We start from the raw sequence: 24,746 nt of genomic DNA, 5'->3' as shown, positions 1-24,746 counted from the left end.
TATATATATATTAGGCAAAGGTCATGGGACCTGCCACATAGGGGCTAAGTGATTTCTTGATGATAAGCTTTAGCCAATAATCTTGTCATGTCTCATACTTTGTGTGGTTGTGGCAGTAGTAGAAATTTATGACACACTGAGGATTGTACAGCGGGTTTCAGTTTGTCTCGCTGTTTTCCTCATTGTGCCGGGGGAGTTTCTATCACATTTAAGCATTAGTGTGTCGCTCAAAGCGCAGGAATGCCCGGTTCATGGAGTCACGATGTGCAAACTCATTGCTGAGGGGAAAATCAAGAGAGGGCACAGCACCATATCTTAAATGTGCAATACAGAGACATCAGCTTGGCACCAATTTAGTGTAGGCAAGTCCTCAGTCAACACTTGTCCTTGACTTAATGAAGGTCAAACAAACCAGCCAATCGCTAACAACTGTATATTAGAAAATGCAGTTAGGGACTGAAAGTAAACTGCAGGCAAACTTGTCAGACTGGTAGAACTAGTAAGCTTTATGTGCATGAGAAGAGAGACAGAGACAGAGAGAGAGGAACAACAGGTAGCATGCATGTGCAGCACATTTGCATTTTCCCTGTGGGGGATGTTCCTCGCACTGGTGAACACAACATTAGGTTTTATGAACCGCTCCTAAAATGTGCGATACAGAGTGCTCAGCTTGTCATCTGTCACTTTTAACAGTTATGCTCACAGTATATCATGTAAAACAGTGTGAACACTGACGCTGGATTTGCTAACAGTGCTCCTCTTCCTACTGGCCTAGATTAGAGTCCTTTCTATAAGCGCTTCATTGTCAGTGATGAGGGAGCAAGTGAGCGAGAAGCCAGTCGAATGGACATTAAATCCAACAGATTTACCCACCGCTTTATTTTTATTTAGTTCATAGCAAGATATCCAAACAGGGAATAGATACACATCATGGTTAACACTGTAAAAAGTTTTGAGAGTAGCTATAGGCTCAACGGGGGAGTATTTTTTACACCATAACATTGACCTCCACACCTTCACACACACATACACACCCATGTACTCACACACACACCTACACAAACACATCTTTGTCAGCTTTGTCATCACTCACTCTTCACGACACGTCACTCCCCAACCCCATATAGCGTAGAAGAGTGACCTGATCATTACCTTGGTTTTTAAGTGTAGGCGCCTGCATAGTTCAGTAATGCAACAATTTGTGGTTAAAGAATCAAAAAACATAAAGTAACAAAAACAAAATGGCATGCATTCATAATCACAGGTCCATTCGTGATATTGTAAATAGTTTGCACATGCAGACTGTCAGAGATAACGTTGAAGAAATGTAACTCGTTGTTGGGTTTTGCTTACTGTGCCTCGTCTCTGCTCGTGTGCTGACTGTCTGAGAACACAAGAGGAAGATGCGTGATCCCAGCACTTAAACTGCATGTTTTGCACTTTGCCTATGAACTCAATCAACCCAGACTGCCCTTCTGGTCCTACAGCTAAAGGCTGTCAGTTTGAGGCCTTAATGTAAATGCTCAACACAAAGTCATGTTTCCTCAGCAGACAACAGGAGAAACGTCATCAAGGAACAACAGAGTAAACACTGGAGCGTACTGCAGTTTGATGTGACCCAAGTCACTCATCAGATTTGTGTATTCGTGATTTACTAAGATTAGAAAGGCTCCAGTTCGCTCATTTGATGGATGCAGTGTAAACCCTTAACAGGTCAGTCTTTTTTCAGGTTGATATCAAGCTTGGACATCTTTTTGTTGATGCAACCCTTAATGGGGTGGGGTCTTGTGTTTTCTAAATGTCAGTAAAGAAGAGTAAAATCCAAGGCACTGATAGTTCTGATGTAGTAAAAAGAAAAGGTGCCTTGGATTTCCCTTTTTTTGTGTATATGTGATTTACCCAGAAAGTCTGTCAGTGAAGATGTACTGCAGTCTTCCTATTTCACATGGCTGTTTGGCACCGGTGCTTTCCAAGACACAAACCAGGCGAGAGGAAGGTTTCCCTCTGGCAGTAAGAAAAACAAAACCTAAACTGACAATAGTTTTATCTGAGCCAGAACATGTTAGCGCATGGGAGTGAGATGACTCATTTCATTTGCATATAATCTCAGACAGAGACACCATTGCCAAGAATGTCAACAAGCAATGAGTATTTAACATCTACTAGGAAAATAGAGTTGCTTTAAATTGTTTTTTGTTTTGTTTTTTTTACATTTGAAAGACAGAAATCGAAAAAGCCGGGTTCAACCATGCTAGAGTTTGCCCTGAAAGAAAGGAATTCACATTTAGAGAGACAGAGACATAGAGAGAGATCTCACACTATTTTACACTCTCTGTATGGAAAGACTCCTCCAAAGAGTCTTTATGTGGCTTAAGTGGCAAGGCATCTTTCTTCCTCATCTTCCTCCTCTGTTTCTTCATCCCTGGTTTGGGGAACAGAGGTCAGCAGCAGAGTGTCGGCGTGGACTTCTTCATCGTCCGACTGGATCACCGGTGTGTCCGCCCCACCGCCGCTGGTATCGCTGGAACCAGATGATGAGGAGGACATGCGAGACTTTGAGCCGCGGCAGACTTCATTTTGCCTTTTCAAAGGCGCCCGCTCTCTGTAGACAACCTCGGCATCTTCCTCTTCCTCATCTTCATCTTCATCCTCAACATCTGTAAACAGAAACTGTTAGAACTTGTTTGTGCCTGTTGTGCAGACACTTAAGTTTGGGTGCACCTGCATTGTTCACAAACAATGTATATGGGTGGACTGGGTGAATACTGCACACACTTTATTGTACCAGCTCACATGTCGGCTTGAAAAATGCATTTGACAGGCTGCCAGTTTGAAACAAATCACATACTCCACAATCCAAAGTAACCTGGGAGCTTTTGTAATGGTGCAGTTACACAAGACACTGTACACCTTCCAACCACAATATGCAAATCACCAGAAGCATTCGTATGACTCTCCCTGTTATTTTCTTTGTCCATAAATAGTTAAACTAAAGTAGATTGCAAGAGATCAACACAAGCGTTCATACTTTCAGTCATTCTTTAGAGTTGGAGTTTGATCCATTGCCGTTCTAACAGAAAATCACTTAAATGGTGTCATAAATCCTTATCTTACAAGTTTGTTGTGCCTCTTTTTAAAGATTAAATCGCAAAGCTATTATAATGCTTACTTTTGTGAAACAGACATGTGAAATTACAAGTACAAGAATTGACTTATGTGTCTGAGTCTCATTTCTGAGCGTGCAATGGGACATTTTACTTATTTTACTTTAATTAGTTTGTTAGTTATTACCCCCATGAAAGTCTACACAGAGCAAAGATGCTGAGCAAGTGGTACATTTCTGAGTGAGTTTGCAGCATGCAAAGACGTGACAATGGCAAAAATTAATTGGCTGAACCCAGACGAGAGTCCCCCCCCCCCCCCCCCCCCAAACATAGTGATTATGTTGTGATAAGTGTTACTTTACAAGTTGTAATGAATGTATTTGCAAAGAAAACTCCACAAATAATCCCTTTGCATGCACAGGGATGAGGCACAAATATGAGATCGGCGGCTAAAGGCAGTTTGTGGCCTATATAATCAGTGCACCTGGTAGCGGGGAGGCCAGTGCTCCCTCGTCTGCTCCAGAGTTTAGAAACACATCGAGAGCCTCCTGGTCTGATACGTCCATCAGATCCATCTGCTCCAGGACATCCACATTCACCTCCATAGATGAGATACTGCCCATGGGGGCTTTACATAAAGACAGAACATCACATATAACATAAAAACACGCTGTATATATCAAAACATACATTCAGACCAAGGCAAGGTGTAATCTGTTTAGTGAGTAAGCTTGAAAATATCCCACAACCACATTTTTACTTTAGTTATTTTTTAATTAAGGTTTGATTCCTCTACTGCTTCCATCCAGGATGCCATAATAGATCAGACAGTCACTCACGCTTCCTGCAGTCGATCTGCAAGTGAGCAGACGGCAAGTAGTTGTCCATGTCATGCTGGTAGACCTCTTCAAAAAAGCGCTGCCTGTCCCTCAGCTTCAGGTGCTGGGCAGATTCATTGTCCAACACCCTCTGTGAGTTGTCTGTCTCCGCTGACCAACAAACAAATAAGACACACACATAGAAACATTCATTTGAGTTGTCTTTTAATGCAGCATTGTGCTATAAAATTCAGTTGTTCCTGATAAGAAGGAATATATAAAGCTTTTTGGATTTTGCATGTTACACTTTTCCAACGGTTTCAAGGAACTAAAGACAAAACAGCTTCCAAAGCTTGTAACAGGTTTGTTTCTAAACCGCAAGCCAGTGTACTCTCCAGAGGTAGACTCCATGTTAGATTTATGACATGGGGAACAAGTCCAGTCATTTACCACAGTTAGCTGCAGGCTTTTCACTTTGCGGTTATCTGTCAAGTATATTTATCAGTTTACACGTTTTTAATGTCGATATGCCAAAAATCTAAATAAGATATTTAGACTTAGACTTAGACTTAGATTTAGATTTAGATTTAGATTTAGATTTGAATCTGTAAATATACTAACTCTTGTTTTTACAACAATTCCTCTTTAAGTAAACAAGCTGCCTCCAACCTATTTAAACAAGCGTACATGTCATAATGCAGAGTCTCCTATACGTGAAATATTATATTATTATAGAATTTTTAAATTTAGACTAAAGTCTTTAACGCTCTTTTCCTATTTTCTTTTCAGTCAGCCTTTTCTGACTTTTTGCATGACAAAGAAAATATTCTCATGATGTTAGTTTGACCTCTAGTGGTCACTTTCAGACTCGCATGCTGTTTCAGGGCCATTTGTGCAGGTTGCATCACATCAGTAACTGTCTGTGATTTACCACATATTTGCCTCAATATGTTCTGTGGCTGAAGTTTGTAGTAATAATTTATTGGAAATGACAAAACCTGCCCAAAAGCCAGCATCTTTTCAAAGCACGACCTTGGCGGTTTCCTTCTCTTTATCTCTTCTTCAGGTATCCAATTGTTGTAGTTGTTGTTGGCTTTCAGGGTGTTGGCATTTTTTTATGGTTTGACAGTTAGGCAAGCACTTGTCAACATGCCACTTAGTCACGCGACTATGGTAGGAAGCTAATCCTTTCTTTTTGTTTATAGAATAATATTTATAGGGAGAAGGGATCAAGAAAAGGATCCAGAGTTGCAGACATTGCAAACCACTGAAGAGAGCAACATATGACATACTGAGCCTTTTTTTTTTTTCTTTATTTTTTCAGTGTATGACAATAAGTCTGTCCTCAGGTCGTAACCTCTGCCAAGCTGACCAACTCTGGTTGTGTAACTGTGCTACATCCTGAGGCCACATTGTGCCTTCTCCCATTGGGCTCCATGAGCTGACACTTTGACTCATAGCTCCAGTATGTGTATGTGTATGTGTATGTGTATGTGTATGTGTATGTGTATGTGTATGTGTATGTGTATGTGTATGTGTGTGTGTGTGTGTGTGTGTGTGTGTGTGTGTGTGTGTGTGTGTGTGTGTGTGTGTGTGTGTGTGTGCACGCATGCTTCTGTAACTTCTGAAATTGAACATATTCACATAAATTCCAGATGGGTTCACTTGTGCGCATTTAGCTCTATGTATTCCGGTTATGTTGGGTTTGTCACCCTGTTTGTGTAACAAGTTATCATGACTAATATGTTTACATGATGCCAGTAGATGGATCTACCCTGCACAGCATTCACCTCACTATATCCCCCTGCACAGTCTTTGAACACCACTTTTCTTCTGTATGAAAACCAAAAGGGGCATATGTGTGTCATTCAGTCTCTCTCTTCAGACATCTCCATCTCTCAGCTAGTCAGTCTATAAGTCACTCTTACACAGCGCTGGAAGCGCCCTTTATTTTGTAATTCAAGCTGTCTGTAGAGGCAGGAAACCACTCTGTCACATTCTCACTGGTGGAAATTTCAAAAGCTGCTGCGGTAACTGCAACACAGTTGTCTGTATATAGTGGAAAAGCTTGAAAAGAAATACGAAATCATCTGGATCATTGTCTTTATTCTTGCTCTTATTATGATCATGATGTGCAGCATATCCTGATGCCATCTTACTAATTCAATAAAGTAATTCCCACTAATGTCCCACAAACAGCTGCTCTGCCCAATATTTCATATACACTGCACACACTGTGGTGCACTGAGGGTTTTCATTCAGTACTAATAACAGGTTGGGATCACAGTACAGTAAAGCAAAATATACCAAAGCATGGTGCCACAGTTTCTAACTCTACAACACGTAATTTAAAACCTCTGGGCAGTTATTTTATCCTTTATCACAATTATTATCGAGTGAAAGAAGTAACCCAGCAGTAATGTGCACTTGCATTTCACTGGCCAGTGCAGCATCTTGGCAGACGACGTTGCGACGTGTTGCAGCAGAGGTTGAGCCAGTTTCGAATCATTTGTGCTTAATGTCTTTTCTGGAGCCCTCTGCGTTGACACTCATAGTTCATAAGTGGTCTGATCTGATTCAAATGAATGAGTGGAAGTTTTAAATCAGTATGAGAAAGGCCTTAGACAATGGCCTCAACCTGCCAAAACCCCCTTGCCACCGTGTTGCCATGTTAATGTCCACAATCATGCAGCAGCCATTAATCTACTAAGAGTGAGAAGCATAAAACAAATAGATGATGATGATGTTGCAGCGGTGACCAGGCTCCTGATGACACTAACGAAACTATGCAGCTTACGTAAACTTTTGCCTGCTGGCCTTATGGGAATCTCTCCTAATCTCTGACTGTGTCTCTCTCTCTCTCTCTCTCTCTCTCTCTCTCTCTCTCTCTCTCTCCTCTCTGCCGCTCCTTCTTAGTCTCTGTCTCTTTAACACAAAATCATATTTTGCTACTCAAGTTCAGATAGCCAGTGGACGTGCCCAACCCACGCTCCGCTGCATAGCTCTGTCTGCGCCTGTGTGGGAGAAAAACATGTATGTGAAAGGCCTGACTCATCCAGATAACCCCTGCGTTTCCTACCACTCTGCTGTGGAAGACGTGTAGGAGGTCTACATGCTAATTAGCAAAGGTTACATTACTACCGTGCTCTGTGTGAGACCCAGATGGTGTTCACATGCACCACAGGGGAATCCCTTGCTTTCAACATGGGTTATTAACCACCACGGTTCTCATTTGGCTGTTTGACTCATCAAGTAAAATAGTGCGTATTTTCAGTCTTCTAGTCTAATGTTTTTTGCAAACTCCTTTATAGTATACGTTTCAGAATTTTAGAGGAAGTCCACATTGTTGCATAATGAAAAACAGCAAGGTTGAACTCAGGCTGCCCTCGAGTGGGTGACATTGACGTTCGAGACAAGCTTGTTCGAGGGTCGTTGAGCACAAACTCTGATGAAAGAGCTCTGCTAATAAATGAGTCAGCCTATTCCTCCATTGGCTTCTGTTTTACCCTAATGTAGGTTATAAAATACAGGTCACATGATGGGACTTAGTGTAGGTGCGTCACAGAACAGGGAACGGCCTGGCTGTTGCTTCGTAAGCAGAATGTTTAAAGACGTGGTGTATGAGAGAGGAAGTAGAAAATGGCCTCAAATCTGCTGGTTCCACACCGATTTACAAGATATACTGTATGTCTATGAGGGCACAAAAACACATCATGGCCTCGTTTTAAACAGAGATGGGCAGTATACAGTATTATATTATTTGAAAAGAGAACCAGAATCAATAAGTAAGTAGGGCTGCTGTGTGCAAAAACTGGTTCAAGCAACGTCTTATATCTCAAGCCCATTTTGCTGACGACTGCCCTGAGACAGAGTCGCGGTGTTGCTACTCTCACCACTGCATAACAGGATCCAGGAATGAGAAAATGGGTCTCAGTTCAGGGACCACTTCCTTTCAAGGGTGTACTCAGCCTGTGAAGGTGTAGTCTTGGGAGAACTGGAGACTTCAGGGCTGGAAATCCCAGATCAAATTGTCTTATGATGTGTTACCGTAGGTCTCGCCCTAAAGGTGCAGACAGTGCAGCACCAAAGAATAGTCACTAGTCACACATTCACTTCAGTTGAAGCCTGGGTGAAATCTGTTCTTGTAGTGAGCTGGATATGTTAACATCTGTGGCTTTTTTGAAAGTAATTCATTCTTTACACTTTATCTCACATGGATCATGGAACAAACTGTTAGGATATCAAAAACTTTAAAAAACACATAGACCTGTTTTGACGGGTAGAGATATTCAAAGCTTAACACTCCTCCATCCCTCCTTGGGATTTTGAAGTTGTTATTGGCTGAGCTTAATTTGGGAACTGGATTGACAAATGGTCACTTTAATCGAATGAAAGGCTACGAGAGAGAGAGAGTGTGAGATATAAGCATTAAAGATGGGGGTGGTCCCTGCATGGAGTAATACTGAAGTCTAGAAAGAAAGAAAGAAAGAAAGAAAGAAAGAAAGAAAGAAAGTGTTATGCAACCTGAGCGCACTGCACATTCCTCCCAGTATAAAGTAACTGTGGTGTCAGTGATTTCAAGTACAGCTTTAGCAGGCCTGCTTGCCTCAGCTAAGCCTCATTCTGACAAATACGAAGGTGCTGTAACGACAAACACGCACAGGACAAAACAAATAAATTCACTGCCTTTTATATAATGAAATAAATGCTTTTTTTTTTCATCTTTATGTTCTTCGTTCACATGTTTTCAAGATTTATAGGTGGTATGTGCGTGCGGGTCAGGGTGGGTCGTCCAAGTCCTTAGTGAAAGATAAGCTGAAGCACATGATTTGTTCATCCGTCTGGTTAATATTCCAGAGTCTGATCCTTTTGCCACTTAGACTGCTCTGCACCTGATAATCCACACTGCTAGTGTTCACATTTCCCCTCGAGTTTGATGCAGCATTCGATTTACATCTGTTTCTTTCTGGCTGCCCATGATGACAACATCCTCTGAATGAATGCGTCACTAGCTGCTTTTTGTTTTTTTTTTTCTATTGAGATTTATGAGAGTCATAACATCAAGAGTCCTACAAACTGCGCTGGAAGCAGGGAACAAATGCTCCTATTGAACCTCACAGTCACATGTTGTAGCATTCAATCCGCTTGTGGCAATTGCAAAATGAAAAAAATCCCATGCTCATCTTTCTGTTTTCAGTGTACAGAGAGGCTGGGTGTTTATGTGTGAGAGAGAGAGAGAGAGAGAGCTGGTGAGAGAGTTGTGCTGCATGGCCAGTCGCATTTGACAGCCCATCTATCTCTAATGCCGCTCCACCTCCCCAGGCAGCTCCTAATTCCCCCCGGGGGCTGCTGATGGTGTCACCCAGGTCTCAGTAGTATACCGACACATCATTTTTTGGTATTACTGCCATTACTTACTGAGACGATCACTCTTATCTGCTGGCCTTGTAGCCACGGCAGTCCATCAAGCATAAATCATTTATGAGTGAGATCACTGCACCACAGCAGCCACCTCCCCCGCTGTGCCTCCCCACCCCCCTCGCTGCTGATACACATATACCCATAAACACAGCCATGTAGTAGAAAGTCAATCCGGAGTCGTCATTTATGATACCATGTCCCACGTCTTTCCACAGCACCCACCACTACAGTCATCCTACTGAACCTGAAGCCTGAGGCAATAAATTCTTTGCATGAACATAGTTTATGTAATATTTAAAAATCCTCTGTCTTAAAATCTACATCTGTGGTTCCTATGTTGTCAGCACTGTGATTATATCTTGTCTGACCGCTCGCACTGTGAGTGTCTGATCAGATTGTGTATTCCCAGGCCATTCCCAGGCCATTCCCATTCCCGAAGCCATTAAGGCACTTTGCACAGTGCTAAATGCAAAGATGACCTCCAGACATACCCACTGCTTCCCTAAATAGGTCAATCAACACAGGGCTTTCAGTGGTCTCTATATGTAATGCTTTGCCTCTGGTCTGTATACATCAACAAATACTGAAATGCAACTCAACTCAGAAACGTATTCATTAAAGCAGCAAGCAGCATGAGAAAATAGCAGCGCCTCTATTTTCTTGTGCACACCCTCAACACTTAAACACAACAAACTGCTCTTGTGAGACCGTTTGTTCTAGCGAGCTCATGTTCCACTTGCGAGCAGGTAGCAGTTAACGTGTCTTCGCTGTTTCTATGTAAAGACTTTCCGTCTCAGTACTTAGTTAGAAGCTGTTATCTCTCCTCTGAGATTAAACTTCATCTGCACGAACAGAGCGGCACCACCATCAAGGCTGTGAAACTAATTTGGTTAAAAAGACACGGCCTCCGGCTTATCGTTATATTTTTATGCATATTTAATGAGAGTTGGTTCAAAATTGTCAGTGAGTATTATGTTATGAATGCCCACAGTTTTGACCAAGATTAGAGAAAGTACCTTCTATACATATTGTATTTAACATTGTACAATTAAACATGTTTTTTAAGGAGTTCACAGTTTTGCCTTCAGGCTTCGAATTGTGATCACGAGTCATGCAGAGCTTAACCAGTAATAAGGAGTTAAAGGTCCCTGCACAGTGCTTTATAAAGATGTCCCAAGCCTAGAATATTCTAAATGATCCCAATAAGATCCTGGGTTATGCTCTGAAAGTTTAAGAGCTAAAATCTTGCTGAAAGAGCACGTAACCGCAGAGTGTTAGTACAGCAACGATGCACAGTAATTCCCTGTACAGGACAGGTACAATTTACTACTCAGTGCTGCCGGTCTTCTTAGTATCACTTTCTCTTCAGCTACAATTCTGTTAACTCACACACTGTTAGACACTGTTCCACTTACACGCCAGACGTTTGTTGTGGTTGGCTGACCCAGTAGACGACATGATCCAGTCAATGTGAGGCTGGTTGAAAAAAGTGTTTTTGCCTTTGAGTATGTGTGGATTTTTCTTGTCCCCTCCTGTCAAGGCTCCAGGACAGGATGCTGGTGTGTGTAGTGTCTGGTCATCTAGTCATTCCATCTCTTGGCTCTGGCACCACGACTATCAAACACACACTACTACGTTCAGATTAGCCTCTATCTGCCTCCCCACTTCTCTTTCTTCTACTCTGCTCTGCCTTTTTTTTTTTTTTTTTTTTTTGTGCTGTGTTCGCTGACTCCCTCCCCCCCTTTCTGATCGCCTTTGCTGTTCTTTCTAGGTTTCCCCTCTCACTGCTTCACATTGTCATCTTGGCTGCCTCTCTGTATCTCTCACATACACACACACACACGCGCCCGCTGTCTTGCTCTCTCTGTAGGGTTTTAGGGAGCTGTGCAGCTTAGGGATGGGGGAGAGTGAAAGTGGGCTACGGCACTGTGGTCTGTACCAACTGGTGACAACAAAGGGGTCAGCCGGATCAGGAGGACCGTAGGCTTTTTATATAACACTGAAGACTCTACAGTGCCAGCATTAAACTTCTTTCATTTTAACATCACTGCTTTGATGTATATTATATGATTTCATTATTTAGTTTGTTGTAAGATGAAAGCTTTAGAAGTAACGTGCGATAGAAGAAAGACTCAGCATATTAATAAATCACCACAGTCCCTCAGAGAATAACTGAGAAAATAAAATCTGCAATTACACGGCTGACCGTCACCTAGCTATTATATCAATGTAAAGTATATGAAATATAGTTTGTTGTTATTTAATGTCTACATTTGTGTTACATGGTGTCATATTTTGTTCATTTTATTTCTCATTCTCAACATTTTCTACTGACCCATACATCATATGCTCACGTTTCTATGTGGTTCAAATTGGAGCCTTATTATAAAAGCTTTGCAGGCTTTCAGTATTGCACTTCCATTAAGTTAAGAACCCCAGAGAGACCATTTAAAACAACACCACACGTCCAAAGCCATGCTGGCAGGTCTGCGAGCCTGGTCATACTGTAGGCACAGCAGTGTTTTGTGCTATGTGCTGACGCCCTCATGCTGACATGGTCACAGTGACAACACTAGCATGCTAATGCAGATGTAATGTGTGCTTTTAGCCTGGGTTGCAATGTTTGTGTCACATTTTCTATCAGTTCATCAAATTGCTGAGATATTCCAGTCTGCAATGACGGACTGACAGTTATAAAGACACATCCAGAGCCACAGGAAACATTATGCAGCTCTTTTTACAGGTGGTAGTTTTATCTGTAATGAGAGAAATATGTATAATTGCTGGATGTTGTCCAGTGTTTACTTTTAACAGCTTACTTACTATTTATTGATGGAATATATGCTAAAAATAGCTCTAGGGTTCCCAGACTGTGGAAAATCCTTTATACTGTCAAAGAAGGAGCAAGTTGAAGCTGATGTTTCGTATTGCAAAACCGAAGAGTATAACATCTGCATGGAAAATAACACTGAAGGTTTTTTTTTCCTTAGTCACATCCTACACACTGTTTGCACCCAACACAGCCAGAAAGGCTGGATTTTGATCTGACGTAAAAGATATTTTGGCAGTAGTTTATAATGTTTAAATTTAGAAAATTCACCTTGAATATAGTTGGTGTCCATTTTGTTTCTATATTAAGTTCTCCTGGTTGGATTACCACATGGAGAATTTATTAATGTATTTATTTGGTTTATGCATGACGTTAGAACAAGCAGGCAGTTTTGGCATTAAATTCAACTGAGTTGCATGTATTTATTTTGTTATAATTTGTTCATTGTCAATTTTTTTTTTTTTTTTTTTACAAAGTGGCTTGAATTACTTTTCTAATTAACTGTAATTAGCCAGTTAGTTGCCCTATGGGGTAGATTTGCTGTAGTGAAGTACAGTAGTTGGCAGTTTGCAAAGTTACACTTGTGCCAACACTGTTTGCTGGTGAAAATTCTCCATCATTGCTTTATCATGTAGTTAATTTTAGTTTAGTTGTTCAAATTCGAAAGAAGAACGTGTTTATTTGAGATTTTAACATAAGAAGGTTTAGCAAAGCATCCCCACAACTTCCATTTATACACAGCAGAAAAAAACGACTTATCTTATTATAATTATTATTTACTATTATTAAATAGTTATTATTATTTATTAAATTGCTAAATCACTTGTAGATTGTTGTAGTCAATTGTTTCCTTGTTTGCAGTTTTTCTGGTAAATTCAGTATCAGAGTATCACACAAATTCTTTGCTGGTTGCAAATCAAATAGATTTTGTAGATGCCTTTGTTAAGGTCATCTCTTAACACAAGTGTGAACAGCGGCGTACATACGCCTGTGCTAACAGGTAATTAAGCACACACTCGTACAAACACTAAAAACACACGTATCTCCACAAATACATTTACACTGTTGCAAGCTGACACATGGTTGGGGTTAATAGGCACTTAGCATCATGGATTTTTGCAGGTCCTGACTCCCCCTTCTCTAATAAGAGGCTTCTAACAGCCAATTACATCACACTTCAGCTGGAGGAGGCCGAACCACTAACGTCTTAGAAAAGTCATTACAGACCACGTGAGGAGCTAGAGAAGGATAGTAAGCTATGATTTATTTTGCTTCTTTCCAACGCTATTGTGACCTATGAACTCTGAGACACTTACTGTGATACATCCTTTCTCTTTCTTTGCATCAAACTTCCTGCGTGCTCAGAAACGGAAGCACCACAATTTAGCTGTGTCATTTTTGTAGTCCTAACATTGGGTTTGACAACATTTCTCACAGAAGAGGAATCTGATTTCTTCTCTTACTGCTCGTGCACCTGCAACACGGCATCCAGAGAGTACATTCAAACGGAAGTTGTCCACCATTTGTGAGTCAGTATTGGCATCTGCTGGTGAAGACTGTGCATTACATGTTAGCTCACACTTGGTAAAGCACCTGCTGCGTGCAGTCGACCAGGACAATGATTCATTCAAAAGTGTCTCCACTTTTTCTGCACACACAAAAAGGCCTTTTCCACTTCCCTAAATAAAATATCATAGATACATAAATTTGAATATTTACTGTGAATATCAGGATTTTTAAATGTGTTCTTATCTATACTGACCGTGCCTGGTCATGTTTTTGATTGGATATTTGGAAAATGAACCACTGTCATGATTAAATTTGAAATTTATATTTCACGTTTCAAATACCCCCAAGGTTTAATTCATTCAGGTGAACAAAAGGGGATTTCCAGTGACTGTTATATAGTGTTAGTATGAGCGTGTGCATGTGTGTGTGTGTGTGCGCGCGTGTGTCTGTGTGTGTGTGTGTGTGTGTGTCGTGCCTGTTGCTCTTTCAGCTCTGTCAGTGTTGGCTTCCTCTTTGAAACTGTGTTGTCTCAATTTTCTGCAGCACAGTCTCTGATGTGGCTTGTGAGTCATACTGTGGTAAATATACACATTTGCGCATGCACATAAGCATTCACACACACACACACACACACATCAAGACAGAGTCACAGACACATGCATTCACATCTACACACACACACACACACACACACTATTCATGGTCAATGTAGTTAGTATTCGTCCCCTTTACATTCATGTTACACTCCAGTTGAGCAATAGTAAGCCTGCTGTCACAAGGTGCTAGATTTTCTCAGGCGACCGATGCAAAGACATACCTCAGAGAAAGAGAGAAAGAAAGTTGACATCTTCACTACACATCTTCACAGCCGCACCAGACAGTAAAGTCAAAGCCCTCAAACTTTATTAAAAATATCACATTGTGCTGTGTGGGGATATTCTGGGGGTCACCATGGCAACAGACATCCAAGTGCCACACGCACCAATGTGCACACCTGCCTGCCAGTGTTCCAACTTGTGCTTCTGAGCCTCGCTGTTAGACAGTATCTAGGTGCTGTTTGCTAAATGTGGCAGGACGGAGAGGCGACAGTAGCGGTGCCTTTGTTCTCACAGAGAGGAGCACATAGCTCTGTCAAGGTGTTAATTAGCCATTGTGAAGAAGAAAGTTGTTAGGATTGTGCTTGCTTCAGCTGTGAGATGCACAACCCTTTTGTGTGAAACAGAGCTTTGTCTTGCTAGACTTAGTAAAGAATGCAACATAGTGAGTGACAGCTTCTTTGAAAGCAGCAATGCTTTGTAAATGCATCCAGCATATTCAATACTCTGTCTGTCCTTGCCATTCGGGCATCTAACAGTTTGGAGTATATCCACCAGTTATATTATTTAATTATTCTTACGGCACCGAGCTCAGTTTAACATGATGTTTCTCGTTTGCTGCTCTGGATATGTATGTTGCATCGATGGTTTGCCGGGTGAGGTCTGGAAATTGAAATAGTCACAGCTCTTTGATTGTGTTATGTATCTCTGTGCACAAGCTGTGAAAGTGTGTGCAGGGAAGGATCAGTTTTGGGTTAACGTGATGGTTTGTGATGTCAGTTTTGCAAGTGTGTGCAGTGTTTTTCAGTGTCTAAATGAGATCTAGTGACTCATGTGGAGAAAACAGGCTGCTTGGACAGGGTGAGTGACAGTATCGGTTTGACTCGTCATGCTGAGCCTCGCCACTGATATACGGCAATGAACTTAGTATTTTCAAAGAGATAATAGTCATTGCCAGATAAAAATGCAAACCACACATGAAAATGGGTTGGATGACCTGTAAATATAAAGGCCAACTATATTGTGTTTTTCTTGTCCGTGAAAATGTCAGATTGTGTGTGTGATCTTATATGGTTTGGTGAATCAACACAACAGAAACCACAGTAGTTCACTGTAGGAAGGAGTTTATACTATACTTAGGTAACAAATCGGTGATTCAATTTGTCAATGCTGCTATGATTAAGCCGTTTCTTGAAAATCTATTTATTAGCATACTAATGAGAAATTGTAAAAAAAAAGGATATGTTGGCATTACGGTAATAAAAAGATGAAAAAGGTGTCAATATGTCACACTCCACAAATGGCTTCATTATTTATGTCTCAGATTGACTCCCTGGGGTTTGTGTGTGTAAATGGCTCATGTTCGGTAAGTAAAACAGCATTTGGTTGCTTCTCATGGCAGAGCGCTCGTCTGTGAGCATGTATGTGTGCATGAATGTATGCATGTATATGTGAGTCACGCACCACTATTCAGCCCCCTGGGCTTCCAGTTCTGACGCCCATCTTTCAGCTTCTCTACAGCACACTGAACCCAGTGAACCTTCTGCTGTTTACTCTCTCCCCCTCCTCCTGCTTGCTCTGTCTCTATTTATCTCTCTCACACACTCTCATGCTCATCTATTCTCCCTCCATTGCACTCTTGCTTTCTCTCCCCATCTCCCTCCAGCTCCCTACAGTACATCTCTCATTCTCACGCACTCAGGCTCTCTTGTGTTCTTAGTCTTTTCTCCTCTCTTTATAACTGTGTCTACCTCTGCAGATCAAGACTGATTCAGACTCAGACAGTCTCTAACTCTGTAAGCTTCAGACAGCCACTCAGGGTCTCTGTGAGTTGTCTCTTCTTAGTGTGTGTCCACAGAAGAGGATAGATAGAAATTGAAACAGAAATTTAAAAAAAGGATGTTTCTTCATACTCTTTACATTTTACTTGACATGAAACCGAAGATGGAATCACCATACATATCATCCTTGATGTCATCCTAACCTCCACCTTCTCACTGCTGTTCCTCCTCCACGTCCTCATCGCCATCGCCATGACTGTCCTTCTAAACACAAACACACACTCATTCCATCAGGTTGCAGAAAGTCGAACAGCTGCTGTGTTATCATCCCTCTAGTGCCCCAGCAGCAGACTGGTATCAATGTGGCTCTGTTTCGCTGCAGGCCTGCGTCTGCACATGTTTGTGTTTATTACGTGAATGGGGGATATGTGTGTGAGGGCATGGGCCTGGGATAGTAAGGCGTAGTGGTACAGGAGAATGAGGAGGGGTTAATGCTCGTGTCAGCCATTTGCTATGTGAGCCACCGGTTGACGTAACCTTACACTTCCAAAAAATATTAACGTCATCTTCGGGCATTGAGTTTTAAATTGCTTCGCTTGCACTTCGGCGGCTTGTTGTGAAACTGAAACATGCTATTAATAATCCTGGTTAGGTGTGAGTTGACTGTGAGTCAGTGTGTGTGTCGGACACAGCTTGAAAGTCCATTGAGCTGTTCGGAGGCGGTGAGGGGAACTTATTTCGCATGGCATGAACCTCAAAAGGGTTGTGGCAGCATGAGCATGCACAAGGGTTTGTGTGTGGATTTTAAAAGCGTGTGAACGTGTGCAAAAGTACATTATGTAGTATGTTTGTGAAGATGCTCACAGGGTGTGAGCTGTGGCTGTTTCACTGCCTCAAAAGTGTCAATGATCTCTTAGAACAACATTCACTTTAGCACATACCTGTTGCTTGGTCATAAATGATACTAATCATTCAGACTAAGCATTTTTTTTTTTTTTTTTCACACTATCATGCTTTTTCTCCCAGAGAGGCAGAAGCGGCCATCTTGGCAGCGATTCTTGACTTGGTGGCACACGCTGGGAACCCCGGGCGCTGGTCACAGATAGCACAGATACACTGTAAACGGCTAATCGGGCATCAAACCAGCGGAGGGGAAAAAAAAAAAAAGTGCCTCCACTCCGTGCCTCATTCATTATTCACAGCTAGCAAATGAAGTTGGTGCAGTGGGAGCAATCAATTATAGATGAGAGAAGGTAGGAGGGCAAGGGAGAGAGATTAGGGGGATAGAGAGGGGCCTACCTTGCATGCAGCTGAGCTTTAGCATGTCAATGAACATCAGTGGCACTATGTAACCTGCATGCACAGACCTACTCAGGTAATTGAGTCTGGAGGCCCAGGATTCGGCACGGAGGGCCTCAGAGGGAGGACTCTTAAGCTTGCATACACCTCTCACTCTACACCATAGCATTTATTTGCTAATCACATAGTCTCTTGGTTCACTTGTGTGAATCTATGCTTGACTGCACCAACACAGTCATAGTGAAACTGCATTTGGTCTTTTTCACAAATGTCGAGCAACAGTCATAGCGTCCCCTCAGTAGGTTACAGCTTGCTCCGAAACCAGGATATAAAATTGGTCCAGATGCAGCATTTTAGAATTAACACACTTCACCTCTCGTCTGTGTTTGACTCACACAGGCCTTTTGTTGGTCCTTTTTTTCACTCCTAGTAACTATAGTATTCACAACACATAACAGACCACAAACATTTTCTGAGATGCATTTATTGGTGACTCTAGGAATTTAGAATAAGAATTAATAATTTTCTTTCTTTCTTGTTCGTCATTGTGCTTTAATTTATGCCATCACTGCATCTAGACATTATACTATATATATCCTGCCACCAACGGTACTTTCTGGCTGATCTATCATTCATTAAAACAAAGTATTCGTTCACATTGAATTATCTTATCGTGTTGAAACTAAGAAAGAAGCATAGCTTTGAACACATATTGCATTTTTGGGACTTTCCTGGACAATTAAGAAGCCCAGGACCTCAATGTCGATGTTTATCGTCTTATGTGGCAGTTCGCCATAGACACAGTTTCACAACTCCAACCTGTAGCTCTTATACACCCATTTGCATTCATTTTGGGGCTGCCCCACACTTAGACATGCAAGCATACGTGCACACCCTTTTGAGAATAGCACACTCCACTAAGACTGACATTACTGATGGAGAGGTCACTGTTTTCTGTGCTTTCAATATAGCTGTCCACAGTTTCGTATGCAGCTGTTTTAAGCTGTTTGTTGTGATTGGAAAGTCTCAACCGTGAAGCATCTGTTGTTGGAATTTTTGTATCAGTCGCTCTGTCACCCCACTATTCGTTAAATGTCAGATATTGGCTTCTGGAAACTGCTCTATTTGTGCCGTCTGTATTTGGTGTTTGTGTGTTAGTGCGTGCGTTAGTGTGTGTGTGTGGGCAGAGAGGCTGTTTGATGTGAGTCAGATCCAAACCCAGGCCGGTTTCTCTCACATGTGTGTGGGACGCATCCAGATGGCTCGGCAGGACCGCACAAATGTCACTCTGATAATGAGACAACAGGGCCTGTTGAAATACAGGTAGTAGGGCAGTGGTGCATGCTTTTAAAGCACACATGGTGAGTTGGGGAGAAAGGAAGAAAGAAGGAGTCAGCCCTGACAGCAAGAAGCATCACACATGACAGACACACGATGGTTTATCATTTTTAAAAATAATGATAAGAGTCTGGTCACGCTTGCAAACACAGTCATAAAAACAGCGTGCAGGTTTGTGTGCTTGTTTTCAAAGGTCTCATTTGATCCACGGAGAAACAACACGTCCTCGTCGTCACTTTCTGATTATCACCTTCACCGCGGCGACCTGCACGAAATGATGAGTGCAATAATATTCATTTACCGACCTATGCTAAACGACAACTTCACCTCCATCCCTCTCCATGTCCTCGGGGGTCACCACAGGTCACCGCCGCTCAGTTGCCATGGGAACAGGCGACACGGAGGAAAATTCTCCGGCACCAAACAGTGACGCCTTACGCTGTCTCCGACAGCCTTGGCTGAGTTGCACATCAGGTGTGAAAGCAGGAGTGAGAAGTTGTTGTTTATTTAATTTTCTTACGAGTCACAAGAGTGGCCTGTCAACTCCAGTCTTTTTCGCACTCTCTCTTTCTGTTTCTCTCTCCTGCATAAAAAACCCATTTTCACACGTACCCTTGTCGACATTTGCTCACACATATTTTCTTTGTCTGCATCATTCCACTCACTAGTTCTCTCACACAATATATTCCTGTTATTTTGAACAGCAAAGCACAGGTGCAACCCTGTTTGTGTTTGTGTGTGTGTGTGTGTGTGTGTAAGTGAGATAGGATCTGTTATTCCAGTTCCGACTGCTGTGACCCAATGTAGCTATTGCACCTACATTGTCAACCCTCCAACATCTCAGTCAGTCGCATGAGGTTACTGCACCTGTTTGTCTGTCAAGCGCACAAACGCGCTTTGTGTGTCAGCCCACGGTCGCAAACACTAATCAAGTGACACCATTATGATCCAAGGCTCACGGCATGTGTGTGTTCAGGGTGCGTGGGCGGACGTGGAGGCAGTGGTCGCGTTGCCGGTGTATCAAACAGTGTCCACTGCTGGCAGCAAATTTCCTCTGAGGTGATCTGTTATAGTGACAGGGCAAGAGGTATTTTTAGCCAGAGAGAAAGGACAAATAATGAAGCAGGAGAGATGGAGGGAGACAATAAGAGGACGAGTACAGCAGAGAGAGGAAACACAGAGGAAGAGAGAGAGAGGGAGAGAACATGGGAGGGTGAAATCCGAGGGTAAAACAAAACCACCTGGATGTTGCTGACTTGCTGCTCTTCTGTTTAGAGCACAGTCTATATACATCACATTACACATGCACAATAACAGACACACACACACACACACACACACCCAAACATGAGCATAAAGACAGATTCTAAAGGTTTGGATGCTAATGAGGTGACAGTTGATTATTAAGAGACAGTCGGTCAGGTGAACTCCTGTAACCCATGGGACCTCCAGACCCCAGACATCTACAAAGGAGGGGTGTTGTGTCTTGTTCAGCGATTTCTAATCTATTTTCTGTCTCTTTGGGGTCATTTTGTGTCAGCATTGAGTCATCATATGTATCTTTTTGTGTCTGATTCTCTTTTTGATCATTTCTCATAGTTTGCAGTCAGTTGATCTCTTTATTTTTTCCTTTGTTTCTACTTTTGATGATTTTTGTCTCTTTGTAGTCAAGTTGCACATTTTTCTCTGAATTTCGGACACAGAAACATTAACTGTAGCTCTGATCCTCTATGCCCTGTAGGCCCGTCAGTAATTTATCAATGAACATCGTGTTATTTACATAGATCTTCTATCTATGGGAGTTTTGCAAGTTCAGTTAACTCAAGATATTAACTTAATGCAACCATTCAGTCATGTGAACATACAGTTAAGGTATATTTTGTTTCCTTTTACATTTCTCACTTTAAAGAATCAGTTCTTCATTCGATATATGCGGCTGCTTCCAGTAATATAAGTTTTAATGAAAACAAAACCAAAAATCATTTCTTGGTTAACATTAAGATAATATTACGAAAAGCATTTCACACATTATTAAAGACATACAGAAAGTTTTCTTCAGACTATAAAAAAGTTTTTTCTGTTTTTGTTTTGTTGCTTTGTTTATTGGGTTGAGTGAACTCCTAGCAGTTCATTCGGTAGCGACGTCATCTGCTGCAGCTGGCCGAACAGCAAATTCCACAAGGGGATCATTAAATTAGGTCATTTTTATCGTTATATTTAAAGTTGAATGAACTGGAAATTGACTGAATGTTTATTTAGTGTTAGTAATGATCCCTCAATGCACAGGAAAATTGTGTCCACATGTGATAGGACAGTACAATACAAATATTACAGTTCATATACTAAATTAGTCAGTTGATCTAAAAAAAATAATCAGCACATCAATTGATAACGAAACTAATTTTTGGCAGCATCAGTATTAATAACTGACCATTCATCATCTTATGTCTTCTAAATAAGTTTGGCTATTTTAGGTCTTGAATTCTTGTGTTTTTGCATCATCTAACTTATTTTCAGCGATGTTTCTGCTTTGCCAGCTGTCTGTAGTTGAGTGTGGACACACACACACATACACACACACACACACACACACACACACACACACACACACACACACACACAAAAGATGAATAAATCTCAGAAAATCACATGTAAGTTCTGTCTAAATCAGGAGTATCAAAGTGTCACAGCACTGACAAGGCGATTGCTAAGACAGACAAATGTGGAGTGAAATATTATGCCTAAAATGACAAAGGCTGAGATGGACTTCTTCTTTTTACTTCTCCTTTTTCACAATGCACTTCTTTTAAGATCAGAACTTTGGTTTTTCTTTCCATTGACACGGCAGCGGGCAGCTTTGGCCTTAACCTCAAAGCGCTGGGTAAAACAATAAAAAGTGCTCAGAGTAGTGGTTAGGACGTTTTGGTTTGCACGCGCAAGTTGTGGGGCTCCTGTGTAGCACAATGTCCTCCCCCTTCTCTCTCTCTCTCTCTCTCTCTCTCTCTCTGGTTTGTTCCCTGAGTCAGCACTCTGCCTCAGCTCTAGTTTCTCTACCCTGGCCCGCCTGCCTGCAGGACACTATTAGGACATCACTGTGTGCATGTGCGTGTGTGTGTGCGTGTGTGTGCGAGTGTGTCTACATGAGCCCATGCTTGTGTATATGTGAGCGAATGTGTGTACAAGTCTTTGTAAGAGAGAGCTACTGTTGCATTTACGTGGTCAGGTCCTTTCACCATCTTATGCAATATGATATTTTTCACTTTGCAAGTAACCCTGGATATTTCTGTCTGCTCCTTCCAATCAGCTATCGTACCAGTGCGCCATAAAAGATGTACGTCTCCTCTCACTCTCCTCAAACACTCCCAATGGGTTTTGCATGTTGTACTCAGTGTGTATGTTTGTGTGTGTGTGTGTGTGTGTGATCTGCTGGATACTATTAGTTCTGCTAACATGGCCCAAAAATAGCAAACTGGAGAGGTGTGAAGTAAAAAAGGAAAGGACAATTTAGTAGAGGAGTAACTGACATAGGGTGAGTCACTTTCACACACACACACACACACACACACACGTGGGTGGTTTTCTCATACACATACAAGTACACACACATGTATATACAGTTTACAAAAGCAAACAACACACACACGCAGTTGTGAAATTGTCTCACACCGGCTTTGTCACTGCTGAGTGTGTGTGTCTGTTGGCAGGAATCACGGGGTTGTGTCTTTCTGCCATGTGATTGGCTCCTTTTCTCCGTTTGTGTGATTCAATTTGTCTACACAAATTACCGTCGAAGAATCCCCATCTTTGGCTTTTCTCACTGTGCTTTTATAAGCTCGCTTACCTTTTTTCTCAATGAATTATCAGCCTTCACACTCTTTATCTCAGCTCTGTGGGCCTCCTCGCCACCAGAAACTCCACTGTTGTAATGAGGATGTGCTGGAAACATGATTTAAGAATCAACAGAGTATATCAAGAGAGGCGCTGGCGTCCATGTTGTTTAATTTAAGTGTGTGTTTGACGACTCCTGATCAGTTCATTGGCATTCGTGCCCCTCCTGTTTCTTGAAAGTCACTTTTGCGCACCTTAGGTAACACATAGGTGGAATGGCATCGCATTGTTCTCTAAAACGGACACACCCGATTAATTAGTTGCCATTGTTAATACGCTCACATAGTGAATATTAGAAATTCATAAGAGTGTGACTGCGCACTATAATAAAGTCAGACTTGCCATCACTCAACTAAATCAACACACAGTCGCAGCTTCGAGTGAAAATAGCATTTATAGATGTTTACTCAGCGAAGAGAGTAATGTTTTTTCCCAGTTCTATTTACATCTGTGTTTATAGGATGTTGTAGTGTGAATGCAGAAGTGAGACTGGGAGAGAGAGAAGGAGAGAGGAAATGATACTAAAACGCTGGCCTGTAGTCCCTAATGATCACAAGAGCAAAAGATACGCACACGCGCACACACACACACACACACACACACACACACACACACACACACCATGTGATCTCTCGATTAGTGCTGTAGTCACACCCTCCCACTCTTTCTGGGTGTTTGATCAAAATCTCCCTCCTACCACTGGGTTCCAGTCAAACAGAAACTTTCAAGTGATAACGCTTGTTTGACATGAAATCAATGATGACCTTTATCGAAACACCTTTGATATATATTTTTTTTTTCATATTGTGTGAAAATGCTACCACAACATCAATAATTTTCTTCAAACACACGCGTACATTTTCGCATCTATCACAATGCTTTGAAGTAGTTTTTAAGGGTTCGAGATGACTCAAAATCTAAAGGTTGATCTAACAGCTCTGATTTCTATTTGGCTGATTGATGATCTATGAAGATTATAATACACTGAAGTAACTGTAGTCCGTTTGGGGGAAATGATATATCTTGATTTTCAGTTACCAACTCGAGCCTGATGATTTCTGTGAAAGCGCACATGAGAAGATAGAAGAGTATAAGTGTGATTGTAATTTAACGTGTAATAAGTGTAGAATTTGGTTCTTTTTAGTTATAAATCTATCAAGAGGATTCACTTTAATGAAGGAACACTTGGCTTGTACTTCTATAAATCTGCCATAATGATTTCTGGTCATCGGCATGTACCAGATTAGAAACTTGTCAAACTCGCAGGAAGATATAAAACAAACATTTCAGAGAAAATGACTTCATCTCCCCTTGACATTGTGCTGTAGAGGGATCCCAGCCATGTAGGCTGCTCCATGTGGCCTGTTCAGGCCTGTACTGGTGTTTTGAGTTTTCTGTGGTTTTAAATATGATTTAATTCTAATAAACACTTTAGCATTAATCTCTCACTAATTTTTCTTAGATCTCAGCGAGATCAAAGAAGCCTCCCTTGAGGGTTTATGACAGGTCATATGTGATGGGTTCTGGGGCATGAAGTGCAGTGAAAAGAGCATATGACCTATTGCTACATTACACATGACGTTCCCATATCTCGCAATGATTTCTTATTAAGATGTCTAAGTGCTCCTTTGTGGTTTTATGCTTGAAAGTAAAGCACATGATTCCACAGCACGCAGATCATGAACAAGTGATTAAGCTAAAAAGAGAACTGACTTGTTATGACTGTGTTGAAAACCTCAGTGTGTCAGATTTGAGTGGCTGGCATTGTGCTTCATCTGCCGTGATATGTCAATACTTTCTTAGGTTTAGCTCTCTCACCTACAGTGCCCTGTGGCCAGCAAGCACACCAAGCACACCTTTCTCATCATGCCCGTGGGCTGGGATTGGCTCACGGGTTAAGAGGCTGAGGTGTTGCAGCAAATAGCACGAGCTGTGGGCTGGTC

General features: G+C 41.7%; 1 protein-coding gene across 1 annotated transcript; it reads right to left on the bottom strand.

The window, feature by feature from the left end:
• Positions 1–876: 876 nt before the first annotated feature.
• LOC113167880 (dysbindin-like) lies at positions 877–10,974 on the bottom strand. Its single transcript, XM_026368791.1, has 4 exons — positions 10,759–10,974; positions 3,944–4,093; positions 3,589–3,732; positions 877–2,657 (listed from the first exon to the last, which is right to left on the bottom strand). The coding sequence occupies exons 1-4, from the start codon at positions 10,799–10,801 to the stop codon at positions 2,371–2,373; spliced, it is 624 nt and encodes a 207-aa protein (XP_026224576.1). The 5' UTR covers positions 10,802–10,974; the 3' UTR covers positions 877–2,370.
• Between the last annotated feature and the right edge of the window lie 13,772 nt (positions 10,975–24,746).

Source organism: Anabas testudineus, chromosome 7 (assembly GCF_900324465.2).
Source record: "Anabas testudineus chromosome 7, fAnaTes1.2, whole genome shotgun sequence".
Taxonomy (NCBI): Eukaryota; Metazoa; Chordata; class Actinopteri; order Anabantiformes; family Anabantidae; genus Anabas; species Anabas testudineus.
The sequence above is the reverse complement of the archived record's forward strand: the minus strand, read 5'-3'. Positions and strand labels throughout refer to the sequence as shown.

Excerpts from the sequence above, each read along its gene's own strand:
- LOC113167880 (XM_026368791.1), bottom strand. The coding sequence starts at position 10,801 with ATGTCGTCTACTGGGTCAGCCAACCACAACAAACGTCTGGCGT. Across the intron at positions 4,094-10,758 it reads CCACAACAAACGTCTGGCGT|CGGAGACAGACAACTCACAG; the intron begins GTAAGTGGAACA and ends TTTGTTGGTCAG. Across the intron at positions 3,733-3,943 it reads GCAGATCGACTGCAGGAAGC|CCCCCATGGGCAGTATCTCA; the intron begins GTGAGTGACTGT and ends CTTTATGTAAAG.